Genomic DNA, 17,356 nt, shown 5'->3' on the forward strand with positions numbered 1-17,356 from the left:
GCTTAGACTTTGTTGCTTTTTCAATTTTTCCTAATAAACAATCGTGGTACAAAGCTCAATAAAAATATTAAAAATAAAATCTTAGCAAGCCACAATAAAATTGACAAAAAATTAGAAAATTTTAGTTGAGAAAAAGAAGTAAAAGCAAATAATTTCACAAAAATATATTGAAATATTACTATTTTTCAGAAGTGCCATTTTGGCACTTCGTGCCAAATTAAAAAATTAAATGCCATTTGAAGCAAAATGGTGCCAAAAATGTTACGGTTTGAACTAATTTGGCAGCCCTGTTAACCGCACAACAGGTGACTCTCAGTAGCGAAGTAGCAGTAGCGGTGCAGCAGATGATTCTCAGAGGTAGCTAATGGCTCTCAATAGTGGCGGAGTAGCAGTAGCGGTGCAGCAGATGATTCTCAACTGAGGCGAATGGCTCTCAGCAGCTTCGTTTGGCTCTCAATAGCGGCTGCTTTCAACAGCTTCGAATGTTTCCAACGGTGACGGATTGCTCTAAATAATCCTAAACAACTCGGAAAGCTATTCCCGGCGGCAACTGAGCGACCTAGCAAGACTCGTTGGAGCATCGTCGTCCCCATAGTTGCAAACTACCTAAGTAGGGGCTGAAAGGAGAGCGGCGGGGACGACTGTGGCTATGAAAGCCATATCCCGACCAGAAGAGAATGATAGACATGGCCGAAAATCGTCGCCACTTCGCTTCCTAGTCGACGAAAACCTCGAACATTGGCCTTAGACCAACCTCACTAACCTCAATCCCATGAGAAACATGGTAAATATTCGCTGAAAGCAGATTCCCCATCTTTGGCGTACTTAAGCCCACTTGGCTGACTTCAGACCACTGCAAAAGATAAGAGATTGATACCTTTGAGATTGCTTTCAGTTTTCGGTTGGCTTGCGATCACGCGATATATCCGATACCTTCTTCTTTCTAATCTATGATAGACTAAAAAAATATAAGACTCGCCGACCTAAAGATCTCCATCCGCGCAGCCGTTTTAAATTCTCTTGGCTACATATGGAAGTGTAGAAAAAAATGCTGCCTATAAAAGTCGGCAACAATACGAGGCATATGTAAAATGTATGAATGGAAGAAAGACATTTATTGATATTTCAGACTCGACAAAAAGTAACAGAAAGCGCACACAAATGAGAAGAAATCTAGTTATGCAGAACTAAAATTGGCGGTTGGTAACTTAACAAAAGTGTCATGCGTCTGAAAAATGGTTTTTAGCGTCGACTAGCGTACCATGAAAAACCCGATGTCTGGTTATATACGAGTGGTTGACACTGAAAATACTTCTTTAATATATATTTTTTGTGACCGGCAAATCAGCGGTCCGTGGTCAAAAATGATGATCCTCAATCCTCAGTCGGCTTATCTGCAAAATATAGCTTGAGGAAAGTATGCCCGCTCACTGGGAACTGAAATCTCATATTCTTAGTCATTTTCTGAAGAAGAAGGTTTTTGTCAAATGGACAACATATATTTTGGGCTATTTTTCCTTATTATTGTGCACTGTCAAATCTATAGAAAATTTAATTTGCAATCGGACCTCAATAATTTTAATTTGATCAGCTGATAATTTAAGCAACTTAGGAACCAAATCGAAAATATTCTAAAAGTTTGTAGTTTGTGTTTGTTTTATTTTGTGGAATCGCAGCCTGTGCGTGAGACCTAGCCTTTATTGTTTACTTACAGCTGCTAGAGACAAATCCTCTGCTTTGAACTGTCCAAAAAACCTCTCTCGCTTTCCCGCCATTTGGACTTCACCTCGCATTTAAATGCGCAAGCGCGACTGCGCTGGATAATTATCGCTGCTGAAGTCATTTGCAATTATGCTGTTGAATAGTATACACTTTTTTTTGATGCATTTTTTAGTCAGTATTAATTCGAGTTCATGTTGAACAACACGATAATTATGGCGATTAAATGAGTTAAGCTGCATAGGGGATTGGGTAGATTAGAACTCTTAATTACTTAAGTAAAGATAACGTTGATGGTTTTGACTCGCAACATGCGCTTGCTTGCTATGGAAGTAACTTAAAAATGTAAGACAATGGTTTCTTAAGTTAGTTATCATGAAATATTTTTCTTACTATTTATACATACAGTTTAAAAAGATAATAATAATAATAAGCATTTATATTTGCGGAGCAGTTTATGGTTCCCACAATTGCATGTTTGATTTTTTAATACAATCAGTAGTAACTGATGAAATCAGATTTTTTGAAGAAAATAGCAGACTGATGCAGAAAAATATAGTTCTTGTGTGGTCATCAGGAATAAATTGAAATAATTTATTTTATAATAATAATGTTTCGACTTTTTTGAAATAATGTTTTTTTCCGTATGTGAGTTTGTCATAACTTAAAAATAAATGAAAATTGGTACGCTAGCTATCGAAGGCTGAGTGGAAGTTGGAAAATGCCATATCTCAAAAAACTTTTCAATAACGCCGAATTTGGTTGAAGAACGCCCTATCTCAGTATTTGATTGAAGAACGCCCTACCTCAACATATGTATTTCCAATATATTTTCAGTCAGATATGGCGTTTTCGAACCGGCTGCTGAGATAGGTCGATCTTCCACTCAGCCGTCGATATATAGTTCCCGGGACGCTACGTTTTAATCCACTTCTTTGCTGCCTGTTGATTTCTGTACATGTCGTGCTCTTTTTTAGGTGCTTCTGCCGACTTCGCTATTCATAATACTGAGGATGGAGGCAGACATTCCTGATACTACCTTCACTGCTTCCCTCATTGTCACACCGCTTATGAGTTTAGTTTTAAGTTTTAAACACAGGCTAGTGAAAATTAAGCCCGAGAGCTGTTGACCGTTGAGATTGCATATGGATAAGTATAAGTTTTGTTTACTTTGCCTTCGGTAACGCAGCTAAAAACGGGCAGAGGTTTACTTAATAGCTTCGGAGTGTGAGTCCCCGACTTCCTGATCTCTGCCTAGCAGAAATGAAGGGATTTCTCCCTCATTGGGGGAGGGGTTGAAGATCTGTTTTCTAACTAGGAACCCTAGAAACCAAAGAAAATATATGAATAAAGGTAAGCCGCACTGAAAAACAGCCGCCTCTTTTAGTAGAGCTAGACAAAGAGAATTGACCACCATAGATAAGTCCGATTGATGACAAGATGAACTCAAAGGCCTATTAGTTATGAGAAGAAGCCTGTTTAGTAGACCAGGAAGAAGTGGATAGGCTGCCGAACCTGAATTTTTTAAAACAGAGTTTCGAATCTATAGGTCTGATATTAGGAATGTCAAACGGGATACATACAAAAATATTGAAAATAGCAAAAAAATCCTCAAGATTTTAGATGTTTTCCTTTGAGAAACTGCGTTTCTTTGAGCTATTTTAAGAAATGTACTAATAATTGCACAGTGGGTAACGGGGAGATTCTTAATCTACTCGCATTTCCATGGTCAATAGATGACCTTCAAGAATTTGCGCTTAGCACAACTTTTACTAAAACGACTCTGCCTTGTGTTATCAAAGGTTCAGGGCCTTCAAATCACTGGGGCACGACGGTATCACACTAGCGGAGCTAAAAATGTTTGTGAAAATATCGTAAATACTATTTCCTTCCTGCCATTTATGGGGCTAATAAAGATATTGACCACATTCCGAGCCTTCCAATGGTGGTACCCCTGGCGAACAGAGCCTTGTAAATATATGTCAAAGGCTTAAGGTAAATTAGCCCTCGTTCGCTTCTAAAAACAACTTGTAAATGGCTGAGTATTCTTCATTTCACGAAAGGAATTACCAGGGAGTTGCTGTCGCTGTTGAAAAGTTCATGGAGGAGTCCTTCTCGCGGAAAGGAACCTCTAATGACTTCTTTGCCAGATTCGATTACAAACTGCCAGAAATTGAGGTGGTGCATTTACCTCGAAACGCCCTCTGCTTTTTACTCTCTAAGTACACACAGTTCGAACTACTGGAGATGGAATCAGCCATTCTACGGAAGTTTCTAGTAAGCCCACAACTAGTCTTCAGCTGCTTACCTTAATTTAGCGAATTCTACATTTTCTCGCTTTGGTATAAAAAAAAAATCGCTACATGGCATCATAAAGCATGCCTCCTAATATTGGTTCAATTATGCCCTACACTCTTACCAGATGCTATCGCATAAAACCCAACCTAACTGAATTTACCTACCCTACTTTTGTGAACAATTTTCTACCGCAGCAACATCTTCATCAGGACCCTCCCAAACTCCACTTAATCACAATCAAGTAAATATTTTTAGAATGTAAATGATTCACATTTTTCTTAGCAAGATGCTATTACAAACATATACATATATAGATACTCCTATTCATTTGAATGCCAATTTACTAACCATAAAAACAAACCAATTTAGATTAGTCGCTTTGAATTCCAAATGTGGGTATTTACACTCAATCAATATTTGTACGCCGAATTGACAAAAATTTGCGGAATTCGAAACATTTATTTGCGCAATAATTTATGCACAACAACATCAGACAAAGACGAAATAAAGTCGTACACATATATACATATATATGTTTGTACATCCTTCCATATATGAAACCAAATAAACTACCGCAATTGAGGACATTAATGATGATGGTAGCAGTGACAGGCTAAAGGACTCGCTGACTGAAGATGAATCAGTGCGCGCGCAACACTGGTAAGCAGAGGCCAAAGAAGCTGTGATGCATTCATCCAACCATTCGGAGAGAAAATTGAAATTTTGTATTAATTCAAAAACGGAAATCAAATTACAGGAATTTAAGTGGAATTCATCAGGATTGGGAAATACACACAGACATTGCAGAAGGCCGTTAACAGACAGGAAGGCAGCAAAAGAAGACATTAAATGGGAGAAGAGTGAGGGGAAGGAATTTCACGCTTTTACTTTCAATCGCCTGCAGGCCGAAAAAGTGGATAGAGTGTTTGCTTGTGTTAATGCCAGTGATGGTAGGGGCGGTTGGTAGACATTGCCGCACAGCCGTGGGCCAACACCGCCCTTATTAGGTTAACAAAATGTCTTCTTCGGCAAGCGCTGCCACTAATACGGTTTAAGTAAGTGATTGTTATGTATTTTTATATGTATATATGTATGTTCACATACCCTATATCTTCATAAATATTGGATAAACTTTTAGGGATTTCCATAAGACAGAGTGATGGGTGGTAATGGCGTGTATGTAGTAGTAGTGTAAGAAGCGTTTATGCCGAAAAGTAATCTTTCGTTTATTTTATTTTGATTGGTAATGAAATGCTAAATTTCGATAGCAATTCAAACACCGCCAAAGATGCCACCGGAATAAGCATCAGCATCAAGCAAGATAGTAATAATATCAAGGCGCGATATGCATAAACGCATACGCAAATAGTTAATGGGTCATAAGAAAAGTGTCTGTGGATTTTTGAAACATCCTGGCAAAGGTGGACCTCCCTCTGGTCTGCTAATCACAGGAAAAGCCGCTGGAATAATGCAAATGGTTCAACAGGACCAGCATGCTAGCTGTCAGGAGGAAGCGGAGGCACTAAACATCAATCACCTGAGTAATCTAAAAATCATATAAAAGGAGAAGGATAATAAAGACAAGCAAACGATCATAATCAAAGACCGATGATCCTTCACAAAGGACTTCAAAGCCTGGATTTATTTGTTTGTCGTCAATCTAGGCTTTGAAGACGCTATGTTGACCATGTGGTGGAAATGAAAGGAATTTTTTAATATGCACTATGTCTACCATTATAACAATACCAGGCCACACACATTTTTGTTGAATAGGAACTGTTTTCGAAGGCTTAGTGCAACCACCGTATAGCCCTAACCTTACACCGGCTAACTTCAATTTGTTTCGGAGTCTGCTAAACTTTCTTGATGCTAAAGAATAGGCCGACCAAAGAGCCAATGAAAATCACTTGGCCAAGAGTTTCGCTGATTAACCACAGAACTTCTACCCGGATAGAATTATCCGAAAAATGACAAAAGGTCATTTATAGTAAGGGCCAATATGTACTTCATGAAAATTTGCTTCAAAAATTTACCCACGGACACGTTTCATATGACCCAATATACACAACAAAATCTACATACAGTGACTCAAACAAATGACTACGTGTTCTTTTTTTTTTAATTCGTAGATTTTATCGAACGTTTTCAGGTATGCACTTTTATAGCCCAAACTATTTTAGCCTAATGAAGTGCAAGTTTCCAACGGCTAAAAAATCCAATTTATTTTTGAGAATTTTTATATTTTTTTCCATATATGTACATAATCATGAATTTCTTATGAAACAAAACGCGGGAGACGGTTAGCACCAAATTTAAAAGAAAATCAACGCTAGTTTTTGAAAATTGCATAGAAAGAAAATTGTATAGAAAGTAGTCTCCAAAAAAAAATCTCAAAAATCAACGGGATTTTTTTCCGGTTAAAGCTTGCACTTCATTAGACAAAAATTGTATAGGCTATAAAACTACATACCCAAAAATGTTCTAATTGAATGTTCAGATTAAAGAGTTGAAATTTTTTACATATACTAGTATGTAGTAATAGCAGTGGTGTTGAATTTTCCAAAATTGTGTATAAAGTTTGAAACTATGATTTTTGTGTATGTTTTCGAGCGAAGCTTGGACGGTATTTTTATAGAAAAATAACCACTAAAATTTAGCTCGAAAAACATTACGAATATTTAAATGAAGTCAACACGTGGTCATATGTTTGAGTCACTGTATTTTAGTTTTACGTACATAGTACATAGATACCTGAATTAATGTTTAATGCCACTGCTGCAATGATATGTCAACTGACGACAGAAAAGATCACTACAATGATTGTACATAAATAAATCAACAAAAATTTTCTTGGCAAAATATGCAGGAGCAATCAACAGCTGCTATCGCATAGCTTCGAGTGAGTCATAGCGTACACGCAAAATAAATTAATGAAGCGCAAAAGCTTCCATGTCGCAGAGATTGCGGAATTTTTGAGAAATTCGAAAAATTGGTAAACAGACGGAAGAAGCGTTCGCGTTATAGTGCTTGCATTCTCACTTAAGTAGGCGTTACATGATTCTTAACATATTCAATTTATAACATATTTGTCTCGAATTGCTTACAAGCTGGTTGAGGTAATCGACGCGATGAAAATATGTGAATAAATATACCGATATCTGAGTGGAAGATCGAGCTATTTCGGCAGCCAGTTTGAAAACGGCCTATCTCTGAAAATAGATCTATTAGTCGCAGTGCTTACCTCTACAAAATATCTCTCGAAGACCAAAGAACGAATCACATCATATACTATATAAAACTACAGAGGTGATGCTATAAAAGATTGCATTAACCCGCGAACTGAAGTAGCTGTCTTAATACTTTTTCGCTGACCTCCGCTGAGTTCCAAATATGTTCTTCTTCTTATATTTTCTGTCCGTGGATTTTAGGCACGTGACACTCGAAAACTATGTATGTACATACATTCTTCACAACGCATTTCTACCACCTCTTACTCAATTTGGTATGCAAAATAACGACGTTCAGCTTTCACACAATGCTCTACCGGCAATACCTCAAGGAATCTAGAGATCTCCCGTTTTAGCGGGAGAAAAGGTTTATTTTTATAGCGCCGAATTTTCTACCTTGCAGACTCAATGGACCGATTACCTATTTGGACTTCATTGACTGTAACTATCTGCACGTCAAGAAGCAATTGCCTTACTTTCCACACTTTCTTTATCAAATTTTATTTATTTTGGAGCGAATTTCCCTCAAACCTAGTCAAATTTTGGTATAGATCTAAATCGATGTGCCTTTTTCAAAGTCATTTTTCGTTACAAAATCTTTTGCATTCAAGCATTTATTTAAACCGAAAAAATTTGGCGAAAATACTTCTTAGAATTAATAACTCTCTATGATAAAGATATTATTTTCATTTAATTAAACAGAATCGATTTTATTATAAACTATATATAGTCATTGATTGATGTTTCCAGAAGGATGAGCGAACTGAAACACAATTTGCAATAAAACTTGTCAATTAAAAAGCGTACAGTTTTGCTCTCATTCGAAAATTTAATCTTCCATCAATTTGCTCTACCATAAATGCCTTGTAGCAAGTAAATATTTTGTCTTATGGCTAACCAACAATCAACGCCAAATCTTGCCATAAGCGACAACAAAGTAAACGATGGACACTAAAATTTAATAGCCCGAGGACATTATGGGAAAAACAATTCAACTAGCAATGAGTATATATGACGAATATGCTTTACGCAATTTTGCTGACAAATTTCATTTACTTTACGACTCCCTGGAAAGTAAAATGACCATTTAATTAGAATGTCTACAGAAAAAAGCGCACACAAAGGAATTGCATGTGTGTATGTTTATTAGACTGCATCACTCAAAATACAAAAAAAAAAAATCGGTACTGTTTTTCCGTTGGAATTATAAAATCTATTATATTTTAAGACGTCCACCAAAATATTTCGGAAAAATATTAAGATTTAAGCGAGCTGGACCGATTTGAAAATACCTCAAAAACTGAGTTATTTATGAATAAAAATAGAAGATTTTTTTTTTGAAAGAATCCCTCAAATGACAAAACGGTTTAAGCTTAAAAAATAAAAATACATGAAAATATTAAAAAAAAATAATAATAATGGGATTTTTGATGCTGTTTTTTTAACTTTTTTCAAAGATTGGTATAAGAAAAACTTGAATAACTGAACCTAAATTCTTCCGATTTAGACTTGTGAGGTATCATTGGAAAGGTATTTTCTCACCCTTTTTATTTCCTTCGCCAATAAGCTCATTCAAAGGTTGAAAAAGAAAGGTAGAAGGAACGTACATCATCCAGAGTTGAATGTTGGTATTTAAAAAAAAAATAAAAAATTTATAAAACGGCTTAGTGGAAGATCGACCTATCACGGCAGCCATTTTGAAAACACGCTGTTTCAGAAAATGGATTCAGAACGACCCACTTCAGAATTTGGTTGGAGATGCCTTACGCAGAATTAGATCAAAAACCGCCCTATCTCAGAATTTGGTTTAAAAACGTTCTGTCTCCACTGAAAATGTGTTGATATAGGGCGTTTTGGAAGCGGAAGATGAGACGGGGCGTTATTCAGTCGAATTCTGAGATAGAGCTTTTTTCAACCAAATTCTGAGATAGGGCGTTCTTCATACATTTTTTTAGATGGGGAGTTTCCGAGCCGGCTGCCGAGATAGGTCGATGTTCCACTAAGCCATCGATATAGAGAACCAAGCTACTCTGAATACCATGAAAGAACTTGCTTCTCGTTGAAATTTATCCAGGAATTAGCGAAATCTGAAGCAAATTTTTGTTATAATTTGTTGAAATAGTTTTTCGCATTTACTGATGAACATGTCATTATGAGTTGTGTCAGCTTTCAAGATCGTGTGCGATATATTATCTACTATATTTCTCACCCCGGCTCAGTACTAAGCTCAAAATTTGAATTTGCCATTTACCTATTTCTTAGCCATTTTGGTTGCAGTTTGTTTATAAAATTCTTTATTTTTTCGCTTAAATACTTAGTATGGAAATGGTATTTGTTATTTTCATTGTTACCCGCAAATTTCAACTCGCGAATAAGTATTGTATTTCGCATTCATACTTAGCTCTTTTTTTTCATGAGCATTGTTTTATGCATATGGTTGATATTTCAGTATTTCCATTTTCAGCTGAAAACTTTACAATGCTGCTATTCTTATTACTATTATTCTAGTAATTGTTGTTGCTTTCGTGTTGGCCGTTGTTGTAAGCTTTTATGTCGCCATTATTGCTTTTACCAACACAACTAGGATTTATTTGTTTTTGTTTGCGGCTACCGTTTTATTACAAAGGCAACTAGCTGGCTAGCCAAAGGGTTTTAGAGTTGGAGTTTAGCAGCAAAAATGAAATAGAGATGCAATGTTTCCTTCGCAGTGTTGCATTTCTAATAAAACTGAATTTCATAGGTCGTTGCACCAATTCGTACGCATACAAATACATATATAAACGCGACACGCACGTGAGTAAACAAAAAATGGGAAAAAAGTGTTTCTCATTTATGTGTGAGATTGCATATTTCAATACTATATTGCAATTCGCTACATGCAAATAGATACATTCGCAGTCCTGGCTGGTTCCACGCTTTCTATTGTATGCAAATGCCTTCGTTTAGTTGTGGTATGTAGACCCAAACAAATTGAGGCGGATTCTGAGTTTGGCTAGTTTGTTCTATCAGATAGCGGTTTTTTTCACATAAAAGCTCTTAGCTAGATAGTGTCCGCCAGCGATATTCGGATATATCTACATAAATAGTACATATGCTGCAAAAAACAATAATGCTGCTGATGCAGGCGCAGGATATTGAACCGTCAGCTTTTATAATTGTCTGGATAAATATTAAGGGTTCAAAGATGAGGAAATTAAATGTAGAAATGAAGTGAGAGGAAACTGAATGAAGTGAAATGAAATTTAGTGAGAAAAGGTGAAATGAGTGAGGGGAAATGTAGTGAGAGGAGGAAATAAAATGAAAAAAAAAAATAATTTAATTAAAGAAGTGAGGGAAAACTAAGTGAAATAAGTGGAAATAAAATGAACTGAAAAAGAAGGGAAATTAAATCAAAAAGAACTGGAGTGAAGTGAGACTAAATAACACCGAATGGAACAGGATGAAATGAGAGCGAAGTGAGGAAAAATGAAGTGAGTGAGAAGAAATAAAAAGGAAATAAAGTGAAAGAAAATGAAATGAATTCAAATGAAAAAAAAAATATGAAGTGAAATTACATAAAATTATTTGAAACAAGATGAAACGAAATTAAAACGAAGTGAGAGGAAATGGAATTTGCAGAAATAAAATGGAACGAAATGGTCTAAAATGTAAAATAACTGAATTAAACAAACTGAGAGAAAATGAAATGAACTGAAAGTACATTAAATGAAAACAAGTAAGAGCAGCGCTGTCTTCGGCTATGCCGAAGGCTTCATACCTTTCATGAACATCTGCAAATTTTAGTTTGACAGATTACTAATTTTGAATACATCTGCATACATCGATAGAGGAGTTACGTACTTATATAAAAAATCGCATCTAAACAATCAGAGGTATGGGAGATATACTTTATATGGCACCAATATAAGTGATTTTTACTGCTATGTGATCGGTATGTAAACCGGTAACACAATTTATTGGGTTTAGTTTCCTACATAAAGGAGATATATCGCAAAAACTGGTATCTGAACAAGCAGTGCTATAGGAGATAAAGCTTATACAGCATAGATTTTGACGATTTTCTCAGTAGACCTTGTATTATTATTTATAAAATATCTTACGAAATTTATCGGTTTTAGCTGTTCAAATAAAGGAGTTTTACAGTAAAATCCCATATCTGAACAATCAGATGTATGGAAGATATATGCCGTAGTCATCCGATCCTTGTTATTTTCACTGTAAGTATTCTGTTAATAATGAGTGAAAATGGTGCGACATTTCATGTTCCTAGCTGCATAAATGGAGGAGATATGATAAAAGACCTAATATCTGAACAATCAGTTGTATGGGGGCTGCAGGTTATAGTGACCCGCTCTTTGTTATTTTCACTGTAAGTCTTCTGTTGATAATGAGTGAAAACAGCGCGAAATTTCATGGTCCTAGCTACATAAATGGATGAATTATAACGTAAAATCTCATATCTGAACAACCAGTTGTATGGGAGCTATAGGTTATAGTTATCCGATCTTTTTAATTTTCACTATAAGTTTTCTCTTGATAATTGTTGAAAACAGTGCGGAATTTCATGTTCCCAGCTATATAAATGGAGGAGTTATAACGAAAAATTTTTTATCTGAACAATCAGTTGTATGGGAGCTATAGGTTATAGTGACCCGAACTTTGTAATTTTAAAACGCTTTTATCAACTTGCAATGTTGTGTGTCCAGAAACTTTCAATGTTGTGGATCCAGAAACTTTCAATGCTGTGTGTCCGACACCATAAAACCTTTGCTTTGAAAAGCTCCTATAAAAAAGCATAGTGCATAGGGCGACATCTGTAGTGAATTGGGCGAGGTAGATAACATCTAGATGTCGCCCTATGTACTACGTTTGCTACAGCGGAAATAGACGACACGCCATTTCTTTAACTAAAATTAATTGGTGCTCGTTTGTATGTACATACATATGTAAATGCATGTGTGTGCACCTTTCTATTAATATCGTTGAATTATTTTAATATCTATTGCAAAATTTTATTCAGACAGGACTAAAAAGTAGAAAATAAATAATATAAAAAAAACTTTTTAATATACAACGCTTTTATAAATGGACTAAAAAGTAGAAAATAATATTTCTCAGTCCCATAGAATTTGTTTTGATAACTTTTGATTTTGAAATTTTAGCAAAAGTCATTATAAAGAATCTATGAAATTGAAAATGAAAAGCGTGGGGTGCATGTAATACATTTTAATTGATATGAAAAGTAATATATGTATGTATGTATGTGGGTATATGAATAACGACCGCTTAAAATCGATTTCAAAGTTCTTCTTTCGCTGTAGAAATTTTAGGTCTACGTTATGTAGTTTGACTATTGTCAATTAAATCGAATGCTTTGTATTGCATGCGCTCCGCGTTTTTCATTTTCAATTTCATAGATTGTTTATAATGGCTTTTGTCAAAATTTCAAAATCAAAAGTTATCAAAACAAATTCTATGGGACTGAGAAATATTATTTTCTACTTTTTAGTCCATTTATAAAAGCGTTGTATATTAAAAAGTTTTTTTTATATTATTTATTCACTGTAAGTATTCTGTTGATAATGGGTGCAAGTGCTGCAAAATTTCATGTTCGTAGCTGCATAAATGGAGAAGTTATAACGAAAAATCTCATATCTGAACAATCAGTTGTATGGGAGCTATATGTCATAGTGGTCCGATTCTTCCGGTTCCGACAAATGATTAATGCATTATAAAAATACACCCACCTACCAAATTTGATCCGGATATCTCGAAAACTGAGAGACTAGATTGCATACAAGCAGACGGACAGACGGACAGACGGACATGGATAAATCAACTCAGCTCGACGTTCTGATCATTTAAGTATACATTTTAATGGGTCTATCTCTTCTTATTCTGGTACTTACAAACATCGAACCAAAGTTATAATACCATTTCATGCTCATGAAAGGTATAAAAAGTGAAATGAAGTGAGATGAAATTGCATAAATAATATGAAACAATATTTGAGGAAATGGAATGAAATGAAATGAAGAGATATGAAATGAAATTACATAATTGAAATTAATTTAAATATCATAACTTTAAACACAAGATTAAATGGAATTAAATGAAATTTAGGTAAGATTGAATGAAATGAAATGAAACGAAACGAAATGTAGTCAGGAGAAATATTGTAGACATATGTAATGAAATGAGAATAAATGAAGTGAATCAAGTATAGTGAAATGAAGAAACGGGAAATGAAACAAAGTTAAATGAAAAGAAAGCAAATGATAAGAAATGAAAATAAGTGAGAGGATTACATAAAATTAATTAAAATGGAGTGAAGTGAAATTAAAAACGAATCCAATGAAGTAAAGTGAAGTGAAGTTAAACTAAATGCAATGAAATTAACTGAGTGGAAATGAAATAAGTGATGCCCTTCAACCGTTTAATAAATTTTATTTTAATTAAAAAATTTTTATCTTTATTTCTTTTGATTTTTAGAATATTGTCTTTTTCTCTTATTTTTCTCTTTTAATTTAATGATAAGATATTATTTTTGTAAAAAAAAATTAAATCAAATTTAGTTTTGAGAAAATTGTATGTATGTATATGTATATATATGTGTTTTTTTTATTTAATTTTTTTATTTAACTCTCTTTAAATTTTCAGACTATAGTGTTTTAAAAAGATTTTTTTTTAATTTCTTTTAATTTGTAGGAACTTATGAAATTTGTATACCTAACTTTTTCCCAAGGGTATAATAGATAACTTTGTTCGCATAATGGTTATTTGTAACAGCCAAAACGAATCGAGATTGATATAGACAAGTGTAAAAAGAAACAAGTAAGAAAGTCTAAGTTCGGGCGGAGCCGAACATTAAATACCCGGCGCAAGTATTAAATATATGTTTTCCACCTTTCCGAAAGCTACCAATACATGATAAGCCGGGGTGTATACATTTTAAGTAAATTAGCGTCCCTAAACTTCGAAATATTGCAGTTTCAAGCATATCTGAAATTTATATGAAAAGCGGCCTCAATTTTAGTCCGATTTCAACAATTTTCAACGGTTTCCTTTTATGTGGCAAGCACAATAACCATACCGAGCTTGGTACAAATTGCTAGAACGGTTAGCGAGATACATATATGTGATCACAAGTGGGCGGTGCTACGCCCATTTTCCAAAATTTTGTCATAAACGTATTTCTTGGTAAAGAATTGTTGCAATCATCAATTTTGAATAAATTAGCTTCAATATTTACTGATTTATCGAAGATTTTGTATTTCTCGAAATTACCGTTATATGGGATGTGGGCGTGGTTATTGGTATGCTGTACCAGGACCAACAACTGTGCCAAGTTTGGAAGAAATTGGTGTAGCGGTTACCAAGATATACACATGTAACCATAAGTGGGCGTGGCTACGCCCATTTGCCAAAATTTTGTAATATTCTTATTTTTCGTCTAAAACTCATTGCAAATATCAATTTTGAGTGAATTATCTTCAGTAGTTACTAAAATATCGCAGTTTTCGTTTTTCTGAAAATTACCGTTATATGGGAGGTAGGCGTGGTTATTGTCCGATTTTTAAACTTTTCAGCCATTTAGTATGCTGTACTAAGACCAACAACTGTGCCAAGTTTGGAAGAAATTGGTGCAGCGGTTACCAAGATATACACATGTAACCATAAGTGGGCGTGGCTACGCCCATTTTCCAAAAATTTATAATATTCATGTTTTCCGTCTGAAACTCATTGTAAGTATCAATTTTGAGTGAATTATCTTCAGTAGTTACTAAAATATCGCAGTTTTCGTATTTCTTAAAATTACCGTTATATGGGAGGTAGGCGTGGTTATTATCCGATTTCGCCCATTTTCAATACCATCCGTCCCACGCCCAAAAGAAGTTCACGTACCAAGTTTCGTTAAGATATCTCAATTTTTACTCGAGTTATCGTGTGCACAGACGGACGGACGGACGGACGGACGGACGGACAGACAGTCAGCGCTTAATCGATTTCTCTTTTCATTCTGATCATTTATGTATACATTTGTCTATATCTATCTCGATTCGTTTTGCCTGTTACAAACAACCGTTATGTGAACAAAGTTATAATACCCTTGTGCACAAGTGCGCTCGGGTATAAAAAGTGAATAAAACTTAAGCGGATGTGAAAAAAGTTACAGGTAAATAATTATTTAGCAAACTTCTTCCTTTCTGGAATTTTTTCTATGAAGGTTCACTTCACTACTTTTAACCGAATGTATCATAAACTAACATCTACCTTTAGTTGATGAAGTTGATCGAATAACGAACGAATTCGGACACAAGTAACCGGTTATTTAAGCACACAAATTGTGAAGTGACTTATGCCACTTTCAAAATAAACCAGTATTTTGATTAGTTTAAACAAAAAAGTTTTATTTTTAAAACAAAACTTTTTAACAAATGGAGCTAAATAAATTTCAAAAACCATACCTTTTTTAATTTTCTGCTCTTCGTCATCTTTACTCGTAGTCTTCGGACAGCAAATCTACATACATATGTGCGTAGTAATTAAACGGAAAGTCAGTTTAATAAATTCAAAATTGAGGAAATAGAAGTATAGCTCACTTGAGACTCTCCTGTTTCACATTCGCTTCGCCGTACAAATAACAATTCAGCCGCCGTTAATTGCTCTTTTTGAAAAAGGTAACTCAAGGCATTGCAATCATCTATGGCTATACACTCGCCTGCTAGTCCGTCTGGTGTTTGACATGTTGCAATGTCGGAAACTATTGAAAATACATACATACACAACTTTTTTAGAAGGGAATCAGGGAAGAAATATACTTCAACCCCTCGAAGTATTTTAGAGTTCTTTACAATTAACTTTGCATTTCAAAATTTTGCATTTGCATTTCCACCATCAATGCAGAGGTCATATACCACAATTTTAAATTTGTACCTAAGAAGCAAGAAAACTTTTTACATTTACCTAGATAATGAATGGCTCTTAATTTCGATAAAAATATTTAAAAAAAAGTGTTTCCGAAAACGATCTAATAGGACATTTTACATTGAAGGTGACGATTTGTATGTACATATGTATCTCAGTACGTACTTTCATCGAAGATTGCACGAACTTTTGGTTTTGGCGCAGTGTCCAATGCCTTCAGTTTTGGACAACAAACCTGCGGATAGATTCAAAATAAGAAATCCATTACCTAATGAATCAACTTCTTGCTCCGCCAAATTAAAATACTCACATTTCTGCTATCGACTTCATTTCCGCACTTGCTGCCTCTCAAAAATGCTATTTCTGCTTGCGTTATATCCTTCTTCAATGCCAGTTTATACAAAGGCGGACATTCTTCTATGACTATACAATTACCTTCTTCTCCATTTGGTGTTTGACATAGTTGGGTAGCTACTTCATTTTGGGTTTCTGCACAGCAAACCTAAAAATTATGAAAATTACCAAAAAATATTCTTAACTGCTTTTAACTGTGAAAAATTCACTCAAGTAATTTTTACACACAAGTGGACTATTATTTGCGACTCCACATTGACTCTTGCGTAAGAAATGCACATCCTCTTCCGTTTGCGGATTCTTTGCAAGATTATAAAGACTCTCGCAGGCAACAAGTAATTTGCAGCTTCCAATTGAGCCATTTGGGGTCTCACATAGCACAAAATCTAAAATATGTATGTAAATTATAATTATCTTTTCTTTCAGTTAAAATCATCTAAAAAAGGCAAATCTGTTTGCCACAGACACAACCACTTCTATTGAAGTCCTTTCATTGACTCCTATTCTCACCGCCATTAACTCTTAAAAAGAGCAGATTTAGACAGCACAAACATGCTAATCCTACACTGGCTAGATTATCCATTTTTTTTACAGAAATTTTAGCGCTATGCTTCCGCCACCTTAAGTTCACTCTATGCTGCCTTTGAAATCTAACTGCTATGTGATTGCGACTTTACTTTTTTAATTTTATTTTTTTTACTATTTCAAGCGCTGTGTTTATATTTCGCAAAACTATTTCTTATCAATTAAAAGAAATTTATGAATAATGCGCAACTTATCGTTGAATTCAGTGTATTGGAAGAAATTACCAAGCCCCTTTGCTAGCTTGC

At 34.8% G+C, this 17,356-nt stretch overlaps 1 protein-coding gene across 1 annotated transcript in view; it reads right to left on the reverse strand.

Moving 5' to 3' along the window:
• LOC118740103 (phenoloxidase-activating enzyme-like) overlaps positions 1 to 17,109 on the reverse strand; it is a 33,822-nt gene extending 16,713 nt beyond the window's left edge. Inside the window, exons 1-6 of the mRNA XM_036471597.1 lie at positions 17,079 to 17,109; positions 16,755 to 16,912; positions 16,483 to 16,674; positions 16,338 to 16,407; positions 15,848 to 16,008; positions 15,713 to 15,767 (exon numbers count right to left, since the gene is read on the reverse strand). Coding sequence (XP_036327490.1) covers positions 15,713 to 15,767; positions 15,848 to 16,008; positions 16,338 to 16,407; positions 16,483 to 16,674; positions 16,755 to 16,912; positions 17,079 to 17,109 — 667 coding nt within the window. The remainder of the gene's footprint in view (positions 1 to 15,712; positions 15,768 to 15,847; positions 16,009 to 16,337; positions 16,408 to 16,482; positions 16,675 to 16,754; positions 16,913 to 17,078) is intronic.
• Positions 17,110 to 17,356: the final 247 nt, after the last annotated feature.

The sequence above is a fragment of the Rhagoletis pomonella genome, unplaced genomic scaffold (genome assembly GCF_013731165.1).
Source record: "Rhagoletis pomonella isolate Grant_MI unplaced genomic scaffold, Rhpom_1.0 Rhpom_scaffold_00005, whole genome shotgun sequence".
In the NCBI taxonomy this organism is placed as follows: domain Eukaryota; kingdom Metazoa; phylum Arthropoda; class Insecta; order Diptera; family Tephritidae; genus Rhagoletis; species Rhagoletis pomonella.